Genomic DNA, 22,766 nt, shown 5'->3' with positions numbered 1-22,766 from the left:
AGGCTTAGCTTTCAATTTCTACTTGGTCCACCTATGCAAATGTGCCTCAGTCCTTCCCATCTTTTGACCTCTGATACCCTAACTCTAATCTCTCCTTCTCCCTCTGATATCCTAAGGCCTGAACAGCAGGCCTAAGCCTGAGCTGACTTACAGGATGAACCTTGAGCATGATGCAATTAATACCATCAAGGTTCTTTATTTAAAAATAGATGATCAAAATATTTATATCAGTTGTTCTTAATGCCAAACTTGCTGTTGTAGAGATGTTTGTATAATCTTGTGTAATGTATATTAAGAGATTCTCCCAACTAATATCCCTAAAGGCTTGTTAGTAAGAGAAATCCTCCCAACCCTTATCTCTAGAGACTTGTTAGTGGAATATTTTAGGCAAAAACCCTCCCAGCCATGGCCTGGGCTCTGGCCCTGGCCGGACAGGAAGTGCGCCATGAGAACCAGATGTTTTCTGCACAAAAGGTTAACAAGTCATTTGGACCTGTTGATTTGGCCCTTTAAAAGCTGGACCCCTTTCTGAGTGAAGCTGAGACCTCACCTACGAGTGGATGCACCGGGTAGGATTTTCCCAGTTACCAGGAAGGGTTCTCCAGGTCCTCGCTGTGAAACAGAGCTCCCCAGCACTTGCAGACTCTGGATGATGGTGAAATATTTAAGCAATTTGTGATGTATCTTTCTCAATCACTATTCTTTCTCTCGTTTAGTAATGATTACATGTATTACCTTGCTTATTTTTGTTTGTTGCTAAAGTCGAATGAGTAATAATATCAAATGTATGCTCTTCCTTCTGTGTTGCCTCAGTATCAATAGTAAAACAAGATCATTCTTTCCTTTGGTGTCTGTGTCCATTCTATCATCCCCATTGATTGTCAAAACATCATCACTTTCTAAAATATCTGTCTTGTTGTTACTATTTCCATGGAAGTATGCATGAGCCCTCAGAATCTTATTCTTTATCCAAGTTGGCTATCAAAATACCTTCAGCTTCCTTTACAACCAGGAACCTCATCTGAACTACCTATTACTAGGTCCTGGAGTTCTAAAATTTTATCATTGATCTGTCAGAGTTTGACTTTTGCCCCATAGATCCTTTGCAAAAAATACTCGAAATCTCAAGGTAAAGAACTCTAGGTGTTCTGCAGTAGAGCCAAGGTGAAAAAATCTGTAAAAACATTACCAGCCATATTTTAAAGAAGCCTCTAAGAAATACAGTTGTCTATTTTTGTAAATGAAACATTTGATCAAAGGCTTAAGAATAACTGAACAACACCTAGCTCCCATCAATGGTAAAGACTGTTCCTGAATATGAAACTCCTCAAGTAAAGACACATAATGGAACATGTGCTGGGCAAAATCAAGGATTTTAAAAAAAACCTTCTCAAATGCCTGAGCCACTATTGCAAGTGTTTTCAAATTGAAAGTACAGGTACATCTCAAATAGTGCCTTATATATTTGATGGCAAGGATTTTCTTCTAGATTACACACATTTCTGCTAAAATTGCAATTAGGAAGTCTCATTAACAAACTGTCAGTAGATGGCACTATTGACCCTTTTTAGTAAGATAAAATCCCTCATTTCATGGCAATCACATTGCAACTGAAAAATTATAAAGCTCCTGTCGACTTTTGTGTGACCTGAATCTGACTGCCAACTAAACAGAATCGTATTTTTTAACTATTTATGAATTATGTTCATAGCTCATCCATGCACTAGTAAGACTGTCTACCTCAGGTGCTCTCTTTAAACTGAGAGACGAGGCTCCGTGCCACATTGTAATAGGGCAATGCTCCACCAAGCTTTCCAGATATGAAAAGTACAGTGAGAGACTGGAGAAAATTATTATTGGCTCAAGACAACTGAAGTGTGTCTGGTTAACTTGAAGTTGGACGTGTTTGAGTTTGCTAAGTCAATGCCTTGTGAAATGCTTTGATTGCATGTTTGGTTTAAAATTTGTCCTTACTTTCTAAATTTTGCCAGTAAAAGTTTGTTGTTTAATCTCCTGAGAACATCATCACGTTTTCCCATGGACTGGCCTCAGGGTATAAATAAACCTAAACCCCTTTAAGAAACTTGTCAAGCTAGTGTGGGGCTGGAAGTACATACTACAATTTATATGCCCTATAAAGTACTGTCCATTTGGGGGGGTAAAAAACCCCAACCAAACCTGAACAACCAAAATGAAAATAATTCAAGTTAAACAAAGTTGACAAAATATTTTTTGCTCAATTCGTAAGTGAAGCCAATAGACCACTATAATTGAAAAGCCAACCTAAATTTGTTCAATTTAGAGCTGTGACATACTATTTAGGAGCAGTTGTTCCATTTTGGAGTTACAATTTCAAAACATTTAATTAAAATTCTCCTTTAATTGTTCATTAGAGCAGATAATGATGTATCTGATCTAGAATTATACCAATGACTAGCCACTACAAATAAGCCAAAATATTGCTGCATGCAATGAGACCAGTTGTCTTTCACATCACAACTTCAATTTCACAGCAAAAATTAATCTTACTAAATTCCAATCAACTACATATTCGCACATCTATTTCTTTCCCTGTTGGGGTAATTACTATATATCTTAAAAAACACTAACAAGCTACAGTGTTGCTGACAAGTCAGTGACAATACTCCTCCACATCTCAGAGTAATTGAATTCTACAAGGGGCAACTTTTCAATCGTTGGAGTATTGACTTATCTAAGGCTAGGTTTCTGAGAGTGAAAAAGAGTAGAAGCAACAACACCCTAACTTGATTTAGCTTCTTCCTGCTTTTTAACCAATGAATGCCACCGCTCAGTTGCAACGGTGTAAGTTAGCTCCAGTCCAAAGCCCATGAAGCTAAAATATAGCCACAGCTTCATGATTTCAGCAAGTCTCATTAATTTAAGCCCAACGCTATAGTAATGAAGCTTGGAGAGTAGAGTGGCTCAGAGTACACAACCGACAGCATCTGGCTGGGTCTGCAAAGCACCATAAAACAATACACACTAGATACAAAGAAAGCCTGTGCATATAACTGCATAGGACCTAATCTTATTACTGAAAAAAGTATCCAGAACTATCAAAGCATTTAAGGACACTAAAATAATAACATTTTACTTGTCTAAAAAGTTATTACACATACTTACAGATAAATACTAGAAATATTAAACTACTTTGTAACAACTACTGCATTTTATTTAATCTTACATGCTGATGTTCTGCTTCATAACCTTTTTCTGAGAAATCACAACAGTTGTTGTCTGAGTGAGTTTGTTCCTGACTCCTTCTAATTGGTATTGCACTGCATGAAACTTTTTGATGGCACAAGGGAGTTAGCAACAAGAAAAGGAGAAAGAGGGTGGGGGGAATCAGATGCAGCACTGAAATTTGCAGTCAACAATCTTCAGGTCTGATATTCTCAGAACTTATTTTGCTTTGGAGCTGGTGTATTTTCTTTAGTTGTGATTCTTCACTCAGGGGAACAATGACAAAAAAATAACAACACGCATTATCCTGAACACTGAGTGCAACAAGCAAGAAACCAACATAGTATCATTCTTGGATGATTTACTGGCAAGTCAGTACCTGCTTGCTTTCAATTACTCAATCCATCATACTTTCACAGTTAGATCCCCTCAAACTACTGGGCATTCGTAGCTTCCTTGTTGCCTCCCACACACTCACCAGTCAACTCAAGTTTCAGTTCCCACTTCTAGCAATCTTCATGAGAATTGTGACTGGAACTTAAGCCAGGATCTTCGTCTTGAAAACTATGCAGTGTTGGATCGTACCCACTAGCCATAAGAACTAATGCAAACGGTATGTTCCTCCTGTTATTCGTCTAGTGTACGTGTCTACAAGTTTCTTGCCCATCAGATGAATTTTAGAATTTCATAGGGAGACTATAAAGACAGCTTCATTTTGTGAAAGGAATGAGGTTTCACCAAAGCCATTCAACTTCAAACATCCTGTTATAGGATGGCTTCACACTCCAGCTGAAATTAAGTGCCTCTGATTTATCTCAATAAGCAGGGAATTCTCATTGCCTTATGGTGTACATTTGCAAAAAGTCCCCGTGCAGCACACAGTTCATTACTGCCAAAATAAGCAAAATCTTTTCCTCCAGAAAGTTACTTACATGCAAGACACCTGCATCTGCCATAATAGCGTATTATTTCTTTGATATGCTCAATGTTCTTTACACCCCAAGACCCTGCATACATTTCATCTGCCTTGAACCCACAGTGACTTCTACATTACCTCTAGGATATGACAATGAAACTTAGTCTTACACTGGCTGGAAAACTTGAGTTACTTTCCATTAAAAGGACAGGGCTGAATGAAGCAATAGATCCTTTCTGCCTATTATTTCACCAGAAAACATATGATGTGCTGATATGGTTTTCTGTATGAATATACACTGTTTTCTGAAGCACCTCTGTACTGGACACTTCACACAGAAGAACAAAGCCATCTTACCAAAACATTAGGTTTTAATATGAAAACAACTGAAACGTATTTCTGTAGTCCCTTACTCATAAGACTGATTCATAGCGTAAAATATATTTAGACATACTTACACCGGACAACTAACTTAAAAATATCCACGTGAAACCTCATTACATTTTGCTACAAAATTTTAAGTTTACTCTGGCAGGAATGGTCCCCCAAAATCAAAACAAACAAAGACTACATATTTTGTTGCCTGATTGTCAAGATGTTTCACCATTGGACTCAGCTACCTTTTAAGAGCAAGATAAAATTAAAAATAAGAACTGAGAGCACTGAAAGTATAGGGACATGACAAGGTAATTTCCCAAGTGATTTTACAAAATTAACTACCAGTTTTGGTTAAATGGAATAACCAGGCAACAAAAGAACACGGAGGTTTGAAGGGCATTAGTCTGTACAGACTGAATAGAATTTTAATTTTTTTATACAGTAAATTAATGCAACAGAAAATGTACCTAGTGAGGCTAAACATGCAAGCATCTACCACATGAAAAAAAAAAACCCAAACAACTTCAAAATGCAAAAGCAATTTTTAAAGGATTTTGTTCTGTCACAAAACATAGTTTTCATCATGCAACACATACAAAATAGTTGAAAGGAGAAAAGAGAGCAGTATTTTTCATCCTTTCAAGTTTAATACAACTGAAGCACAGATAAAGGTACAGCAATAAGGCAAGAACCCTTTAGGTATGTTCATTCTTACTCAGTATACCATAACTCGAACTCAGAAAAGGTAAACAGTCCCATTTGTCCATTTAAGACAAAAATCCAAACATTTTGAAAATTATGCAACATTTTATTATAGAAAACACTAAGGTTTGTCAGAAAACACAAGGTGAAGAGGACCAACCTTAATGACACTTTACACAAAATAACACAATCATCTAAAAAGGACAGTTCACTTAATGTGAGTGAGTTCATCTTAGTCTGTTAAGTTTTCCAGGTCAGAAAAAAACAAAACAATTTGTATACCCACCTTTCTTGTTTTAATGCATATTCTAACATTTTTATTCTTCTCACTAAATCTTTCTTCAAATTTTCTTGGCCCTTTCTTTCACCTTGTAAAAACGCTATCCGAGCCTGAAAACACACACACAAAAAAAGCAAAAACATATTTTATTCCATTCTGTACCCAAAACAAAGCAACAAAGTATGTCTCAGAAGGAAAAAAAGAAAAAAGAAGAAAGAAAAAGAAAACGAAAAAAACCTGGTTTGCATTAATTATTTCAGCGAGTCATTAACAACAAAAGTATTCCTGCCCTAGACAGAGTATTATTTTCTGTTCAAGATGAACAGGTATTAAAGTCTGTATAGTAACTCTACAAGAAGGCACAAACAGCAATCATATGAAACATTTTCATATATGCACACATTTTTGTCTTTACAGTGTTGTTAGCATAAGGTCTATTATACATTTTCTTCCAAACCCAAAGCCATATTAAATTAGGTACACTGCAATCAGCAATTCAGCGTCTAATGCCACCATACTGAACAGAAATGATTACATAAATTCAGACACAGAATCCACAAATCCATTATACAGGAAGCAACTATTTTATGGCTTCACATTTTACTTACTACTGAAAACAGCTGAATGTTAGAATATCAAGGGACAATTGGGTTTAGCATGCTGTTCAATATGGAGAAAAATAATGCTATTTTTTTAAAGCACCAGTCATACTACCTTAATTTAGAAAGAAGCAAGGAAGATTGCCTGCTAACCTAGTAGATGATAATAAATTCAGCAGAACATATAAGCCATCTCAACTAGCACAAAAAATTTATAGTTGAAAAATAAAGGTAGTAAGTTTGTTGAGGAAAAAAGTGGTCTCTTCACTACAAAGTGAAAGGACTTGTGTTTTGACTTTTGCAAGCTGAAATTCTAGGAAAGACAAGGGAATTTGCAGATGTGAATAGAAAATTTAAACAATTAATGACATTAGTGGATTCGCCATCATTACAGGAACATCAGTATACAAAATCATTTGTCCTCTCTATGACTTTAAATTGACTGAAATAATTGAATAGCCAATGCAGTACTAGGTTCAATATAAAATTTCTTGGAAGAGGAATTTAAAAAAATAGAATAAGGAAAGTAATGTAGGGACCACATTGCTCTACTGAGCTCAAGAGCAACACCACCATTTCAGTACTAAAGGAGGCATGGGGGGGGGGAGGGAGGGAGGAAGTGCTATACTCGGCACCTAATCTATCCTAGAAGATTTTTGTAAAGGGTGTGGTCGCACATTCTCATTGCTCAGTGGTTACAGCCTGAAACAGTCTAACCAGGGTGGTAACATTCTTGCATCGGTCCTTTCTTGAGTCCAAGTGGTATCACAGTGTAAAGACTTCACACATCAGCCCTCATTTTAGCCACTCTGGCCTTGTGCTCAATGGTGAACCAAATTAAATTATGTTCCTTTACCTTGCATAAGCTAACTACTGATTCAATTAAAATCCTACTGAGAACAAGGCAGTTACGAGTATTTCAGCTAAAAGTCTGTCATGAAAGCACAGTCAACTAACCACTGTCACTTGGTGAGAAACAGTAAGGAACCAAAGTGCACGGTAAGAAAGGAGGGGCTGGTGGGTGGGGAGGAAACACCACCAACTCGGCACCAAAAAAACCCAAACATACCCAAACAGACTCTGTACTGATTGCACAGATATGTCAAAATAAAAGGTAGAGAACAAGATCCAGAATCAGCAAACCCAACAACACCAACCATACTCAACTGCAATTATGCTAGATTCTAAAAACCACTCCAAAACTGACTAATCAAATAGAAAGTTAACAGCCTTCTGCAGAAAATTACAACTGCATGCAATTTCCACTCCTCTGGTACCTAGGGCAGCAACTGATCAACTTCACAAGACTAACACGCTATCCCAACTTTCCACAGTACACATAAATACCACAGTACACATGAAAGAGTTACAAATGTAGGTTTTTAAAAAATATATTACCTGCACATATGCACAACAGCATACTACAAACATTTGGAAGTTACCAGCTGCCCACAGAGTCTATTTACAAAAATAAACTCAGAACTACTTTGGTAGTTATCTAATGAACGTCAGGAAAGCTCCAATGCCCTTTGAACTGAAGCCAGTTCTCAACTCTTACCAAAAACAAGGTCTTCTGGAAGTGATGGTCTCCCCTTTACTTTTCTTCCACTGGCCAGCAACCTTTTATAACTATTTGACAAATCTTAGCTGCAACTGTTGAGCTTTATTTCAACGAGAGGAAAACAATGTAATTGTAACCAACACAGAGCGAGGCATCCACTTACTAAATGCTCACAGCCAAACTTTTCACTTACGGAAATGCTTCTGGAGTACTTGGCCAAGCAGAATCAATTCTCCATACTTAAAAGGTATTGCCTGGCTCTCATACTTTTCAACCAGACAATTTAATGAGCTATGTAATCTTGAGAATTAATATACTACAGAAATAATGGTATAAAACAAACAAACAAACAAACAAAAAACCCCAAGAATTTGCTTTACAAAAAGAGCTTAAAAAACCCCTTTTATATACAATAGTATTTATAACAATCTTTACAGGATCCAATAGGTTGAACAGAAGGGTTAGCACACAAGAGCACACTTTGTAGTTGAGGCTCTGGCATTTTTGTCAATATTAGCAGACTTCTTTTAGAATTGCTTTCTGTAATTGCTTTATACATGTTTATTACTTTTTTCTCATTGTAACCATCATATGGCTAAAACATAACAGAAGTTAGCTATGCAGAAGTTAAGAGCTCAATCTTTAGAAACACAGAAAATCAATTTAGACTTGAGGAATACTTAGTCATCAAGACTTTCAATACAAAACCAAGAATCAGATCACCAAAAATCTGCTCTATATATTAATCAGCTTGCTTCCTTCAGTCAAAATGATCTCATAACCTGCACATCCCGAGCTTCCTTCAGTCAAAAATATCCTCTGATGTACTGCATGACCATGAGCCCTATGAATTAACACACCTCCTTTTTTGAAAAGCAGAAAATCTCAGGGTCAATAAAAACAAAGTAAACAGATCGCCCTCAGGGGTGCTGAACTTGGGTTCCATACACAAAGACAAATGCTCAAAAAATATGCTCTACATAATACAACTTTCACAATTCTTACATATTCATTTCCTTTGATCTCAGGAGAGATAGATTTGATACGATTTGTAAATATACTGATGATTTAAGACTGTCTAGCACAAAAACTGGGAAACAAAATGGCACACAATTTCGTACTCTACCTTTCAACCCCACATCCAATCCTCCCCAGTTACAACAGAATTCTTTCCACTGTCTTAAACCAATTTCTAAGTCCCCAGGCTGATACTAAGAGGACCAATCCTCCTCCTCCTATTTCTGTTCCTTCTACTGTGCTGACTTAGCTTCTTGTGTTGACACACATCAAGTCTACCAAGGAAACCATTCTATTTATTTTTTACTCGGTTCTGAATTACATTAGTTTCCTGATCCTGCTCTGTCTGTACAGCCACGGGAGTAACTCAGGCTGGCACAAGGGATGTAAACAAGATACTGAAGTAACAGCCCCTTTCAATGACAACATGGTCTTAGATCAGCCTAAACTGACCATGATATCATAACCTGCACATCCAGAGCTCAAGAGTTTCAGAAACATGAGCAGAGACACTAAGAAAGTCAAATAAACTATAAGTCCTAACTCTCCTGAATTGAAAATTCAATCAAAATGCATTTTTAAAAATGTATTAGCAAGAACATTTCTTAAGGGGGAGAAAAACACATTCTTTTACAAAACATGTAGCAGCTCTGTAAGTAAAAATATGGCCACTCATGGCTTAAAAAATCCAGCTGAATTTAGCTGTGCACAGATTCTGTTAGAAGATTTTTCAAAACGGGTAAGGACGAATTATTTCAAATTATTCAAAGCCTAAACAAGGCTTTCATTTTCAGTGCAGGTTCCTTCTCTTCTACCAGCCTGTAAATTTTCATATTTTCAGTATTTTCACAAATCCCTGAGATCCACTGTGTGTCTACAAAACTGACATTTAAATAACTCTGGGATCTCTCTACACCTTGGCCCTCAGCTGCAAGTAAGAGTACCACCACACCAACTTGCTCAGCTTTATTATGAAAGTGAATTCAGGAAGCTTTGAGAAGTAGTTAGAGCGACAGATACTTTGTATTTGTGCAAGGATGCATTAAATAATGCCTGAAACTAGGCAAGATGGAATTCAAGGATAAAAAGAATTACTGAATAGCTACTTGAACAGTATGGATCCCAGGACAAAGAATGGTCTGGGGTTAAAAAACTACAGAACGCATGTAAAGAAAGGAACAAATAAAAATTCTAACATGTAATATTCTAGACTTTGTAAACTTAGTGTTGTTTTAATAGCACGTTGCATTCCAGACATACATGCATTTTGTAGTTGAAAGGGGTTTTATCTTTTAAATAGGAAGTCTGACCATACTCAAAACAGTCAACAGTCTTTCATCGAAATGCTAAGACCTCAAACAAGAAACTGAACTTTCCCTTAAATTATACAAATAATTAAAATCACTTATTACACTGATACTCCACATCCCTAGTATACAATTATACTGTTTGATGAAAGTGTAACAGAAGACTTAGTTTACTAAATTACTTGCACATAACTTTAAATTATTAAAAATACTGTATTTCACATATAAACTCACATATCCCAGTTTAAAGAAAAAGTTTCCTGGGAAGAAAATGAGGATTTTTTCCACCCTCCTTATTTTGAAAGAAACTCTTAAAACTTCAGAATTATTACCTACATTTCATATAGCACCACCCATAGCAGCATTCACATTAAAACTACACTTTATTGCTTTAAGTGCCCAGAAAAGTCTGACAATCTTCACGCCAATCAAACATATTTCTCTTAGCCATTGAGGAAAAAGAAGGGAAATCATTACAGCTTTTTGGGCAGGTAAAATTGCATGTGTAAACTAAAGGTTATATAATAATTAGGCTATCCATATAGGATTTGATAGTCTTATCTTATTAATAACTCCTGAAATGCAGTATTTTAAATACTCATTCGGCATCTCAAACATAGTGAAACATATTAAAGGTAAAAAGAGGCATGAAAGAAACCTGGATGGTAAAGCATAGAAGACTGATTTAAAGCCTTCTCTTCCACTGTTGAAACAGTAACATTTTCTTGTACAATTCAAACAATCAAATTCTAATGAGTTTACCAATACAGGACCACACTCAGAAAATACTTTCTTTCCATTGCAGTTCTAAACATTGTTAACTCTTAGTCTCTAGAAGATTATTTTGAAAAAATTCTACTACATGTAAAGTAATGCCAGCTATGCACTGCTTGTATTTTGTTTTCCTAAAGTTTATTCAGACTTCTAGAAGGAAGGCAAGAAAGGCCTCCAGTAATTTTGAAAGAAGTGCCATACACTGAAACTACTCAGTGCACACATTAAGCATACGCTTATCCTAGTAGGACACGTCACAGAACTCAAAACAACAGGAACATTTTATCTCACAATAATATTAATCTAATCTTGACTTTTAGATGTTTATTATGCTGAAGGTGAAGTACAACCGTTTTGGAAAACTAAAAAATACTGGGAGGTGGAAGATTTGACTCCTAACAATCACTTAAGAGTGAACACACCTGTGCAGCTATTAATGTTCCAGTTCCCATTCACAAAAGGGAAACTCAACATAAGAGAAGCCTTCACCTTCAGTTTCCAACAAATACAGTCTGAAACCTCATCTCCTTCAGAACAACTAAAAGCTGACTTAGTGCACTTTTATAGACCTGATTATGTTTATGTATTTATTGTGATTGGAATTAATCCCTAAACTGTCAACTGAGGACTAAAAGAAGAGGCTTTGACTACTGTAAATAAAAATAAATCTTTATTTTGTAAATTAAAGTCTTGAGATTCTCTAGCAAGTTGTGCAGTACAATAGATGTCACTGGCAACATCAGGATCATACGTGTTTCAAAGATATATTAGAGACCCTGTAGAACAGAAGGTAATTGGAAGACAAAAAAAAAATATAGAAACAGCATGTCATACATTAACAGAAAATCTTTATTTCATAAAATAAGCGCAGGTTAAAGATGTGGAGAAAAAAAAAATTTAACAACTAGTTAATACCAGTGTACATTTGAACAACATTTGCAAATAAAGAAGGTAATTTTCTGCACAATCTTATGAACAGGCAGTTAACTATGGGGATAGTTAACTAGAACACTGAGAGTAGCAAAGCTACTCTGACGTTTCCCAAAGGTTACATTTTTACAGATATTCATTTGCGCTGATGATCATTTCTTGCTCCCCAATTTATACTTTTTTCAAAGACTCAAGTGATTGCTTTCTGATAGCTTGTTAAAGCAAATCCTAAGCACTAGAAAAGTGACATACTTGAGCAACTGTTGGATAAGAGTAGCAGAAACAAGAAACCCAGCTAGCTCTAAGGAGGTTAATGACACAACTGACATATAAGAGGATTTACTCATCCGTAAGTCCCCATCAGTCCTGCAGTGGGTATGGGAAAGACCAGGCTTGTAAAACTTTCTCCTTTCCTTAATCTGTCCTTCCTCTTTCCAACTCTCACCACATCATTCACATTCAAAGGTTTCCCTCTTCACTACAGGGCCAAGTACTGTCAAGTTTAATCAGCTTCTTTGACCAACTTACAGAAAATCCAGCCTTCAATTCCATCCTCTTCTGTGCTACAGGGTCAAACTTCTAAGTTACAACTTAAATCCAGCATACAACTGCCTTCATTCTGTCACTCCTCCTTAGAATTTTTTCGTGGAATAATTTTTTTTCTAGGATTTTTGTAGCCACTCTCTTAGCCAACGTATTTAGAACAGTACAGTAACAAAACTCATACAATTCATAATTGTGTTTTCAAAGTCTAACAACCCTCTAAACATCATGGATTGTAAACAAAGTAAACCAACTGTCTGTCCATAAATTTGATATCCAGTACAGAGAAGCTAGTGGAAGGGGGGGAGGGGAGCGGGGGGAAGACAGACTACATGTCCAGACACAGATGAAGGCACTAAAAACAATGGATTCACACTCTGGTAGCATTCTCCTCAAGGACTAAAACGTACAAGTCTAAAAACTGGAAACTATAAAACCTTCTTTTTTTAATAATAAATGCAAGTGCCTTAGGAGTTTAACATTCATTGACCACTCTTGTAGCAAAGTGCTCTTCATGCACGAACAGACTTCTAAAATTTTGTTTCAGTTAAAAACTTACCAAACACTGAGCACAGTTTAATTTATAAATTAGTTTTCCTTTTCAATTTCAGTCCCAGAGACACTTCTTCAGAAAAGTAGGTTTCTGCCTAGGAATGTGTAAAAGAACTTTCATTTTCCTGAAAGAGCATTCTATTCTGTAACACTGAAATATAATACTAACTTCAGGAAACATCACTATCATCAACAGATGGTAAAAGAACTACCAAAATGCTCCATGCCACAATGTCAAAGTATCATTCACTGTTTCTATATACCAGCTCTCCTTCTCCCCACAATCAGACATCAGACCCAAGATCCAGCAAATTTTATCTGAAGGCCATTCAACAGGCATTATTTCTTTATTCAACTGACAGTTAACAGGAATGCTTGGAGCCACTACATTACCTAACTAGACACAAATGCTCATTTTGACTTCAAAAAATACTCACTCGTTTTTATCTCCAAGTTATTTTCTTCACCAGTATCAATATAATTCTACTGAGGAATTACAATCTTTCCATTCAAATATCAAATGCCATCACTCAAGATAATCAGACAAGTAAAACATAAGCAGCAAAACTAATTCTTACTAATTGTAAACACTTACTATTCTATGAAGTGTCTGAACACTGTATTTCAACTGCCTTTCTTAAGCAGGTTGAATAATCCATGAAACATGTCTGCAAACAAGCTCCAAAGACTTTAAGGCAGTCATGCTCTTAACAATAATTTAAGAAAGCGATGCAAACAAACATAAATTAAACTAATTCTCTTTACAATTCAGACTGACAATGTAATTATCTTTCCTCAAAGAACTTTCTGAAGATCGAGTTACGAAGTAAAACTAATAATCCTAGATCTATTTTCTTAACAGACTTTCTATGGAAATTTTATTTGTTTCACATCAATTTTTCCAATAAAAAAATAACAATATAAGTGTTCATATGCCTTTTACAGAAAAAAGTTTATACAAGATGTTAGGTGACCACCCATCCCATGATGTGCTTATCCAGCTGTGTGCTGGACATTTTGTCCAGAAGGATCCTGTGAGAGACAGTATCAAAAACTTAACTGAAATCCAAAAAGATTACATCAACTGGCTGCCCTTGATCAACAAGGTGGGTTACCTAGTCATAAAAGGAAATCAGGCGTGACAAGCAGGACTTTCCTCTCATGAAGCCGTGCTGGCTGTGACCAGTGACTGTGTTGTCTTTCAGTTATTTTTCAATGGCTCCCAGGATAATCTTCTCCATGATTTTACAGTTACTGATGAGAGATTGACAGGCCTGTTGTGACCAGGGTCATCTTTCTTGAAAACTGGGATGTTAGTCAGCTTCCAGTCAACTGGCATCTCTCCAAATGTCAGCCAAAAATCAGTATTTTTTTCACATATGAAAAGAATTTTTTATTGGACTATCATTTGGTGAGAAATTACTGCAGTTTTGCACTTCTAAAATCCGTTAAGTCATGGTACTTTCCAAATGTCTTTGCTGGAAAAAACTCACAACACAGCTTCAACACCAGTGACAAAAGCTGATTCTTGCCAAAAATATCAGCTATCAACACTAAGTATTCCCTCCGTCAATTAACAAGACTGTACACAGCATTTCCTATACAAATTTTCTATTTTGAAACGTTTTGTACATTATTCCAGAACTGCTTGAGAGATTCAAAGCTTGTGAGCAATACCTTCTCTGCAGAACAGCTAATGAAAACAGACACAGACAAGCTTGAGGACAAGTATGACTCAAGCCACCAGGTGTGACAACCAACAGCAAAATACCCTGTAACCACAGATTAGATAGTGTTTCAAACACTTAAGAAATGTTCTTGGCTATCACAGGCTATGACACTACAGGGCAGCATGTATTGTGAAAACACTTAGTATCATCACCGATGTCATTTAATAATGAAATGTTCTACATAAAATAATGCTAAAATAATGCCTAAAGAAATTTCACTTGACTTTGAAGCCTCCAAAGTCTGTCCAGATCCAAACTCTCATATTTAACCATGCCACAATAATCAGAGATTCAAAAGAAACCATTGAATATGCTTTTATCTTCTCTCTACATTACTGAAATACAGATAATAAGGGTACTCAAGACAGGTCTGCAATTTTCACGTAATGCTACGGAATGGTCCCAACTTACAGCACAGACTGATTGCAAAACACAGACTGAAGTGTAGTGGAACCAGAACAACTGTAAGGGAAATTCTTCAAGAAAGGTCAGGATTACTTTGCAACTGTTGAGTCTCATAATTTACACTGCAAGGGTTCTTGTACATTTTCTTCTGACTTCAATTTTTCAAGAACAGCTTCCAGCCCTGGACAGGCATATTCAACAACCCACCAACAAACTATCGAACTACTTGTACTTCGATACCTACTATCAATAACCTGCTTAGGTGTCTGCTTCAGTTATTAAACAAAAAGGTCCTTGCCTTTCTTAGTAGATACTAGCTATGTTGACTACATTCTACCTTTTACAGTAGAGATAGCATTGGCTTCCTTCTCATTTAACACAGTCATTCTTAAGAATCCCTTACTAAGAACCAAGAAATCCCTTAGTTCCCTCAGTTTCAAGGGTCCAGTTCTTCATTTAAGTCTGACGCCTTAAGAAAAACCATGGGAAGAACATACAAACTTAATAGCATTAGATTAGACTACAGAGTAATAGATAGCTTCTTGTGAATCCATTTCTATTTTCTCTATGTAGAAAAGATTCATAAATTTTCATTTTATAAAAATTATTTCAGTACGTTTTACACTTGTTGCCTGATTATTTCTTTAGCTGTTGTACCAAAAGAGAAAAGAGAAACTCCAAAAAACAAACCACAAAAACACCCCAAAAAATACCCACACAAAGAAAACAAGAAACAACAAAAATCATTTACCCAACTTCATACATATATCTATCACACTATTTACACACCTCACTTGCACTTTTTTTTAAGGTGAAGTTCCAATCTGCTGTGTCATACCCCTTAAACAAAACTATTTTTTGCTGCAAATTAAAAAACCTGAATAAGTCTGAAACCCAGTGAGGCACCTAATAAGGCTACCTCACAGATTGCTTTTTGGTTTAGCAAGACTGAATTCTAAATGGATCAGTCCTCAAGATGTTATTTCCAGACCTCAAACTGGTTTTATGTCAAATGTTCAGCATTCTTTTCAAAACTGTTACTAAACAATGGGACATTGTATTGCAATGTTGATTCTGCCAGTTCTGCACAGATCATAAGACAGAAATCACTTCCCAATTTCTGTATTTATAGCTCCCTTACAGCACTTAAAAAGCTAAGGATCATTCAGGGGTTTTATTCATTTCTTTTAGCAGGAAATTCACAGAAGTCATGGAAGAAAACAACTCAGCATGACCATTTCAAAAGTTTACCCTGAGTTGCCATTGCTCATTCTATCATTATCATCTCTATTTTCTGCATTCCTCCTAAATGCATGAATCTTGCAAGTAACATCTCTGAAACAAAACCCAAAAGTAGTTACACACCTTGGACCATTTCTATCTAAAACTATTCACACACAGTCTTTTAAACTGCTTGACATTTTTGAGAATAAATTTTGCTTGTAAAAGAAATTTCTTTCCAATAAAGTCACTACTACAACCAGTAAGACTAATTATATATACATACCAAAAGACAGTATTTGAATTTAGTAGAGATTAAAAACACCTTTACTGTCAGCATCACTGTATTAGTACATTATTCCATTAACATGAAGCTACTTTAAACAAAGTTAAAGCTTTGTTAGATATTTAACACTAAACACAGAGCAGAATATTAAGCTCATTCTCTTTACTATTACTAGTATTTGTAGTACAAGAGCACATAAATAAGAGCGAAGTTGTATACTTTTGTAGTGGGGCAGGTTCTTACAATCACTATCGAGTTGGAAAGGGAAGGGAGGAATTGCAGTGCGACAAACATCCTCAAGAATGTTCACTTCCTTTCCAAAACCAGGAATACCTATTTATTATTTAGGGATAAAGAGGACCGTATAATCCACAGCAGACTGTGAACACAGTGATCTGAACTGACCTACGCTGTTCTAATGATGAACACTCATGTCAGTGTTCATCAGCTGTAGGTCAGTAGCACACACTCCTAAGGGACCGTAGAATGCAAGACCTAAAATATAGGTCTTGAATATAGGAAGCCATACATATAAAAATATATATACACATACACGTATATAAAATAATACAATCTTACACAGTGTAGAGAGCTTCGCATTAAGGCAATGGCAACACTAAGAGTAACAAAATTTAATATAATCAAGTTCATGGAATTAGAAGTGATGGAAGAGTAAGACAGCTAAAATGAAAGTGTATAATGCACTGTTTGCAGTGAGGCATCACAGAAAGTTGACAAAGAGCTGGTATTTTGCACCTCCTAAATGTTAATCTGGCTTCCTGGCACAGAACATGGCCAGCACTGTCTAATTTACACCACTTCACCAGGGAGTTCACAGCCAGTGGTCCTGCCTTCTACCAACTGTACTAATCTTGCTAAAGATATGAAACAGAATAGGTATTATGAAATCTGTAAACATATTTAAATGCTCTTCTTGAACTTTCTTCTGAGAGTTCTGTTTGCCAAAGCAGGATCTTTTCTTTTCCCAAGGTCTCAAAGTGTATTGCAGTATTCTGTTCCTGCACCCTGGGGTCTCTTCCTCAAAGAATGCAAATCACCACAGTTTCAAGTTAAATACTAGAGTCAAGCATTCTCCAGCTTCTTATAGTGGTCACTGGCATAAAGTCAAGGGACTCTCTTTGGATTTCTGTCTTCTAGGAGGAGTATTATAGTATCACCAACCTCAAATTTGGTAGCAGTTAAGGAGTAACCATATCTTGGGTGAAAAGAAAACAAGGTGAGCAAACATAAAAAAATTTAGAGCAATCAACCCATTAAAAAAAAAAAAAATATATATATATATATAATCAGAAAGACCTTCAGGTATATGGACTTACTGAAGTTCATTCTCTATTTCAGGATCATTTCAATCAGCATTCAGAGAAGTACACTTTTTTTCAGAATGTTACAGCCAACACATGTAGGATTTTTCCATGCACAATAACTTCAAATTAACCCAGGAATGTACTTCATCTCTCATTAAGTGGAATTTTTTCTGGAATCATAAAAACGTATTTTTACCTTTAATTGCCAACAGCAGACTACCTATAATCAGACAGTTTTATAAAGATACTATAGTGGATACTGTAGAAGATACTGTAGAAAAATGTACAGACTGCTTAAATTCATGCTGTACCTTCAGGACTAGTCCTGAAGAACAGCCAACTTCATAATTGGCTCTTAATACCTGTTGGAGTTGCACTGATGAAGGCATAAGATATTAAACTAAGTATCCCGCTGAGCATGGCTTAGGATAATTCAAGAACAGTCTGAGTGACAAAAAGGAACCATCGGATAGGCAAACAAAGCTCTTGCAAGTTATGCATTTGTCCTGAAGATACATCACATCACTGGAAGACCCAACTTCCCTAGCCACTCTCTTCATCAGTTAGGAAAAATAAATCCATCATCACTTTCTCCTAACTTCTTAAATGACAAGAAGGATCAAGAACACCCATCACTACCTCAAAACCTACTTTCAGCATGAAATAAGTAATTATACCAACAGATACTTAAACCCTCACAAAAAATTCTCCAAGTGAGATTTCCTAAAGAGCTATTAAATATGCATAGGTGTAATTGCAATGAAACTAAGAAATAAAATGCATGCCCAGTGTTCAAAAAAAGAAGTAATTCTTCACCAGGAAGTGTTACATAACTCATCTGCCACACACTTCTACACTGTGCCTAAAAGAAAACCTCACCAGAGTAACTGTTATAACAGTTCTGTGCACTGATTCTAAGTGAGAGCATTACTATTGCAAATAATCATTTATGAAAAGGCAATTATTACACAGTAAAAAACACTCTTATACCAAGTGTTGCTAGAACGGAATTATTCAGAAACAATATTCCAGATAAAGTTACACAATTACGACACTGAACCAGTATTCCATACATAAACTTCACAGCTATCCAGGTATTTCCTGTTCCTGTTTTTACATGGAGCTTAATGTCACTCCATGTCCTAAACTCTTTTATTGTTTTGCCTTTATGAGCTGAATACTGCAAGAAAATTTTACAGAAATGTTAAAGATCTAAATCAACTGTTTCAAAAATAAAATTGGAAGAATGAGGTCATCCATATACATAAAGGAAGCATCTCTGCACATTTTAATTTAGAAGTCTTGTCAAGAAGCCTATGAAGAAAGATTTACCCAGACACATAGAACAGACTTCTAACCTTCAGTAAACAAGCACCTGAAGTTCTACCAGAGGTGGTGCGCCTGTTAATGCAGTTGACTAAACAGCTATGGAAGCCACAGTAAGGAAACCCTTGATGACGTCTAATTGCCCTCTACCCAAAATACACAGAACTCTCAATTCAGTGCTTTAAACTTAAAAGGGACTTAACACTACAAAATAAGTAGCTGTTTTCATCATTACCTTAGAAAAATGATTAATGAACAGAAATTTCCGGGTTTTAACTTCTTATACATACGCTATTTTATACAGAAAAAAGTTTCATTATAAAAAAAAAATACTAAATATTCAAATATTTTATTATGTGAATAAACATTAGTTATTTGGACCACAAAGTACTCCTGCATGCCCGCGACAGCAAGAACCTTAACAGTTTGCACAAACAGAAGTTAGCCAGTTCAGATGAGTGTATTACCCACACACCTCGTGGCATTTACACGTACCACAAACAAGAATGCTGTTCAACTCTTTACAACCTACTTCATTTTATTTTCAGTCAGTGTTGATCAAGTATCCCTTGGGGTTTTTTAAGGATTGATTTAGATTTAGTTAAGCTAATTTCATAATAAATACAGAGATTCACCTGTAAGATCCAATGAAATAGCAGTTTATCAGTTAATCGTATTTCCAACTTCAACTATCTAGAATGCAATCGATTAACAATCATGTGGTTAAAATACACTGTGCATTTCCCAACAGCAGCATCTGAATTTCCTGCCTTAACCTTGCATATTATATCAAATTAATGTCCCTGATATCAATCAGGGTTTGTTTTTTAAGAAAAAACAGTATTGAAACAGCATCAAAACAGCACTAGATATATCGTCAAACAATCAAATTAAAGCATTTTCCTGCCTATGGCAGAGAAGTTAGAACTAGATGATCTTTAAGGTTCCTTCAAGCTCAAACTGTTATGTGACTTCATTTCAATCATTCATTGGCCATGAGAATATAAGAACAGCTTGCCTGGTCAGACCAATAGACCACCAGCCTCAGTACACCTCTCCTAACCACGGGCTAACAGGCAGTTCCACAGGACTAGCATAAAAACAAAAGAATAAACCTCAAAAAACATTTCAAATCTCAGAAAACTTAAAAAACAAAAAGACTGTATCTTTGAATTTAGACACCCACAGGAAATTTTATTCCATTAACTTATCCAAACACTTTTTGACCCAAGAAAACGTTAAAAAAAAAGCATTTACAATAGTCCCCTGCACAAAATGCCACTAATTCCCGAAAAGTCAGGGGTTTTTTAAATACTTATTTTTACTGTATGCTCCCTAGCTGCTGAGACACAGATTGTTTCCAACAATCTAATGACCATTCTACAACCCTCACAACCACTTCCACTTGCAATCTATCATGAAAACAAATTATTTGCATGCCAAAAGCAAAGCAAAGTCTGTTACGAAAATAATTAATTGTTTCTTCAAGTTTAAGAGAGAAACAGTCCCAACATTATCCCCACCCCCCCTTCAAACCTGCAACAAAGTAAAACAAGAAACATACAGGTAAGTATCTCAGCAATTGATTCTTGCTACACTTTGGAAATGCTGAAAGGCAGCATGACTGTATATACACTCTGAACGTAATCTCATTTTGTTCACGAGATCAACACTTTCACATATGTTATCTAAAGATACATTTCTTTTTTAAAGAATGTCCTGTATAAAATTCCTTCAATAAGTCTGCTCCGCCATCCCCAGCGGAAAGGGAAGCGAGGAGGCATGCAAGTAAAATCTGAAATCTATGAGTTTTGGTGGTTTGGACTTTTTAAATGCCTAAATAAAGACTATTAGAAAATGTTAGAAAACATGCTTCCATAACGTCTCCAAATATTTGGGAAAAAGAGTATTTGTAAAATAAGATAAACTAGGAACTTTAGTTGTGTGCCACCAAAGATGTCATTTTATAGGACAGAAAACGTTATTAACAATCACAGTAATCTTTATGCACACTTAAGTTACTTGAGAGGCTGTATAATGTTTAAACCAAAATTGCATATATTTTGTTCCAAATGTTTATGTTTATTAATTATTCTTCCTATTCATTAAAGCATTTGGAAGTAGCATCTACTGGTAATTTTCTCCCAATATATCCTTGTGTGATTCTGAAATATCAGAGAATATTCAATCTGGTTTCTACCTCGTTCAGAAAACCTGAATAAACTGCACAATTTAGAATTTTATGCCAGACAAGCATTATCAGCCTGCAAACCCTGTAAGAAAGTGGATCTCTCGATTTTCCCTGCAAAGTTGCAAGCTTTCCTATGATACTCCTTTCTGACACAACTTTATCTTCCTTAAGTTTCTGTAGCGCATCTCTACAGTGTTTTCCCATCCAAGTTTCTTTTTCTTTTAGGATACCACAGAGCCACTTACCACCTTGAACAGTTATTTCTAACAAATATATAACATTCAATATGAACTTGCTGTAATTCCTCTAAAGTGCATAAACGTCTTAGAAAAGACCATTTATCTCAGCATAACAGCTGGTCATTACTGACCAACATCAAGGCCATTCGACTGGCAGATCAAAGTTACATTGCTACAGTGAAAATCTTTCAGTTCACTAAATAGTGAACAGATCATGTCCATTACTTGAAGTGAACAAGACACTATGCAAGGCCAGACAGCTTATTTTCAACACAGCAACCAGTGAACGCTTAAGAAGTCACTGCAGCAGCCAGTGTTACAAGTGAAAGGAAAGAAGTGTACTATGTTTCAAGTACTGCACTCCTGATATTTGACATTTCTGTACTTGATACTGGTTTGCACACACAGATTTGTCCAATGATTATGCTGCTTCCCTTCTCCACACAAGCAGAACAGCATGCACCTGAGGAGGTAGAAAGACAGCGTAAAATTATTAACATTTTAGATTTGAAGTCTGATGTAAATGTAGACTTAAATCTACCAGTACAAGACTTCAGATCCAAAAGGCTTGAGACCCTCTGTCAGTCATTACAGCCATGGCAAAACCCTCTACACAGTGAAATAATATGTACTTTAATTTATTTATGAAAGTCTGTCCCATAGGTAGAACAGGAAAAAAAAGTCATTACAAGATCCCAGAAAGAATAAACTGTTACTGCAGATCCTTTCCCCCTTCACCATCACCCTCTACACAAAGAGCATTCTTACTAGGGGTGCCAATTCTCCCATCTCTTGAACTACATAGTTAAAAGAAAGGAGTTGGGTGGATAAACCACACAGGAATCCCATTGATTCATACCATGGATAAGTATCTTCTTTGGAATAATAAATTCTTTGATTCAGAACACATAAATAAAATCACACATATTGCTAAGTCATTTGGTTTTCCACATACTTTTTATAAAGCATCGTTAGCAAAGTCATAAAGAACTTGCAATTGCCAGGACTGAGAAGCAACGTTTACAGTGTTTACTGTCATCTTGAAAGAATGAAGACGTAAGAAGAATGACATTACCTGCACCAGGAGAGTTGCAGCTAAATCATCTAACACCCCCTTCCATATAAATTACCTCCTGTCATGCTATGGAATTTTCCTTTCAGCCCAGGAGGCCTCAATCATCAGAATACTCACACCTGTACCTAGCATCACATAGATGATTAACACTCTCACTAGTTTCAGTGGACAAAATTGTTGTTTGGGGTCCAAACTGTTACAGTTT

General features: G+C 36.0%; 1 protein-coding gene across 5 annotated transcripts in view; it reads right to left on the bottom strand.

Annotated features, from left to right (window-relative positions):
- The window catches only part of STRN3 (striatin 3), a 62,335-nt gene that overhangs the window by 37,023 nt on the left and 2,546 nt on the right, over positions 1-22,766 (bottom strand). For all 5 annotated transcript variants that reach the window (XM_032111391.1, XM_032111394.1, XM_032111393.1 and 2 more), the window contains exon 2: positions 5,487-5,590. In XM_032111391.1, the coding sequence (XP_031967282.1) occupies positions 5,487-5,590 (104 nt within the window). The remainder of the gene's footprint in view (positions 1-5,486; positions 5,591-22,766) is intronic.

Source organism: Corvus moneduloides, chromosome 6 (assembly GCF_009650955.1).
Source record: "Corvus moneduloides isolate bCorMon1 chromosome 6, bCorMon1.pri, whole genome shotgun sequence".
Lineage (NCBI taxonomy): Eukaryota > Metazoa > Chordata > Aves > Passeriformes > Corvidae > Corvus > Corvus moneduloides.
The sequence above is the reverse complement of the archived record's forward strand: the minus strand, read 5'-3'. Positions and strand labels throughout refer to the sequence as shown.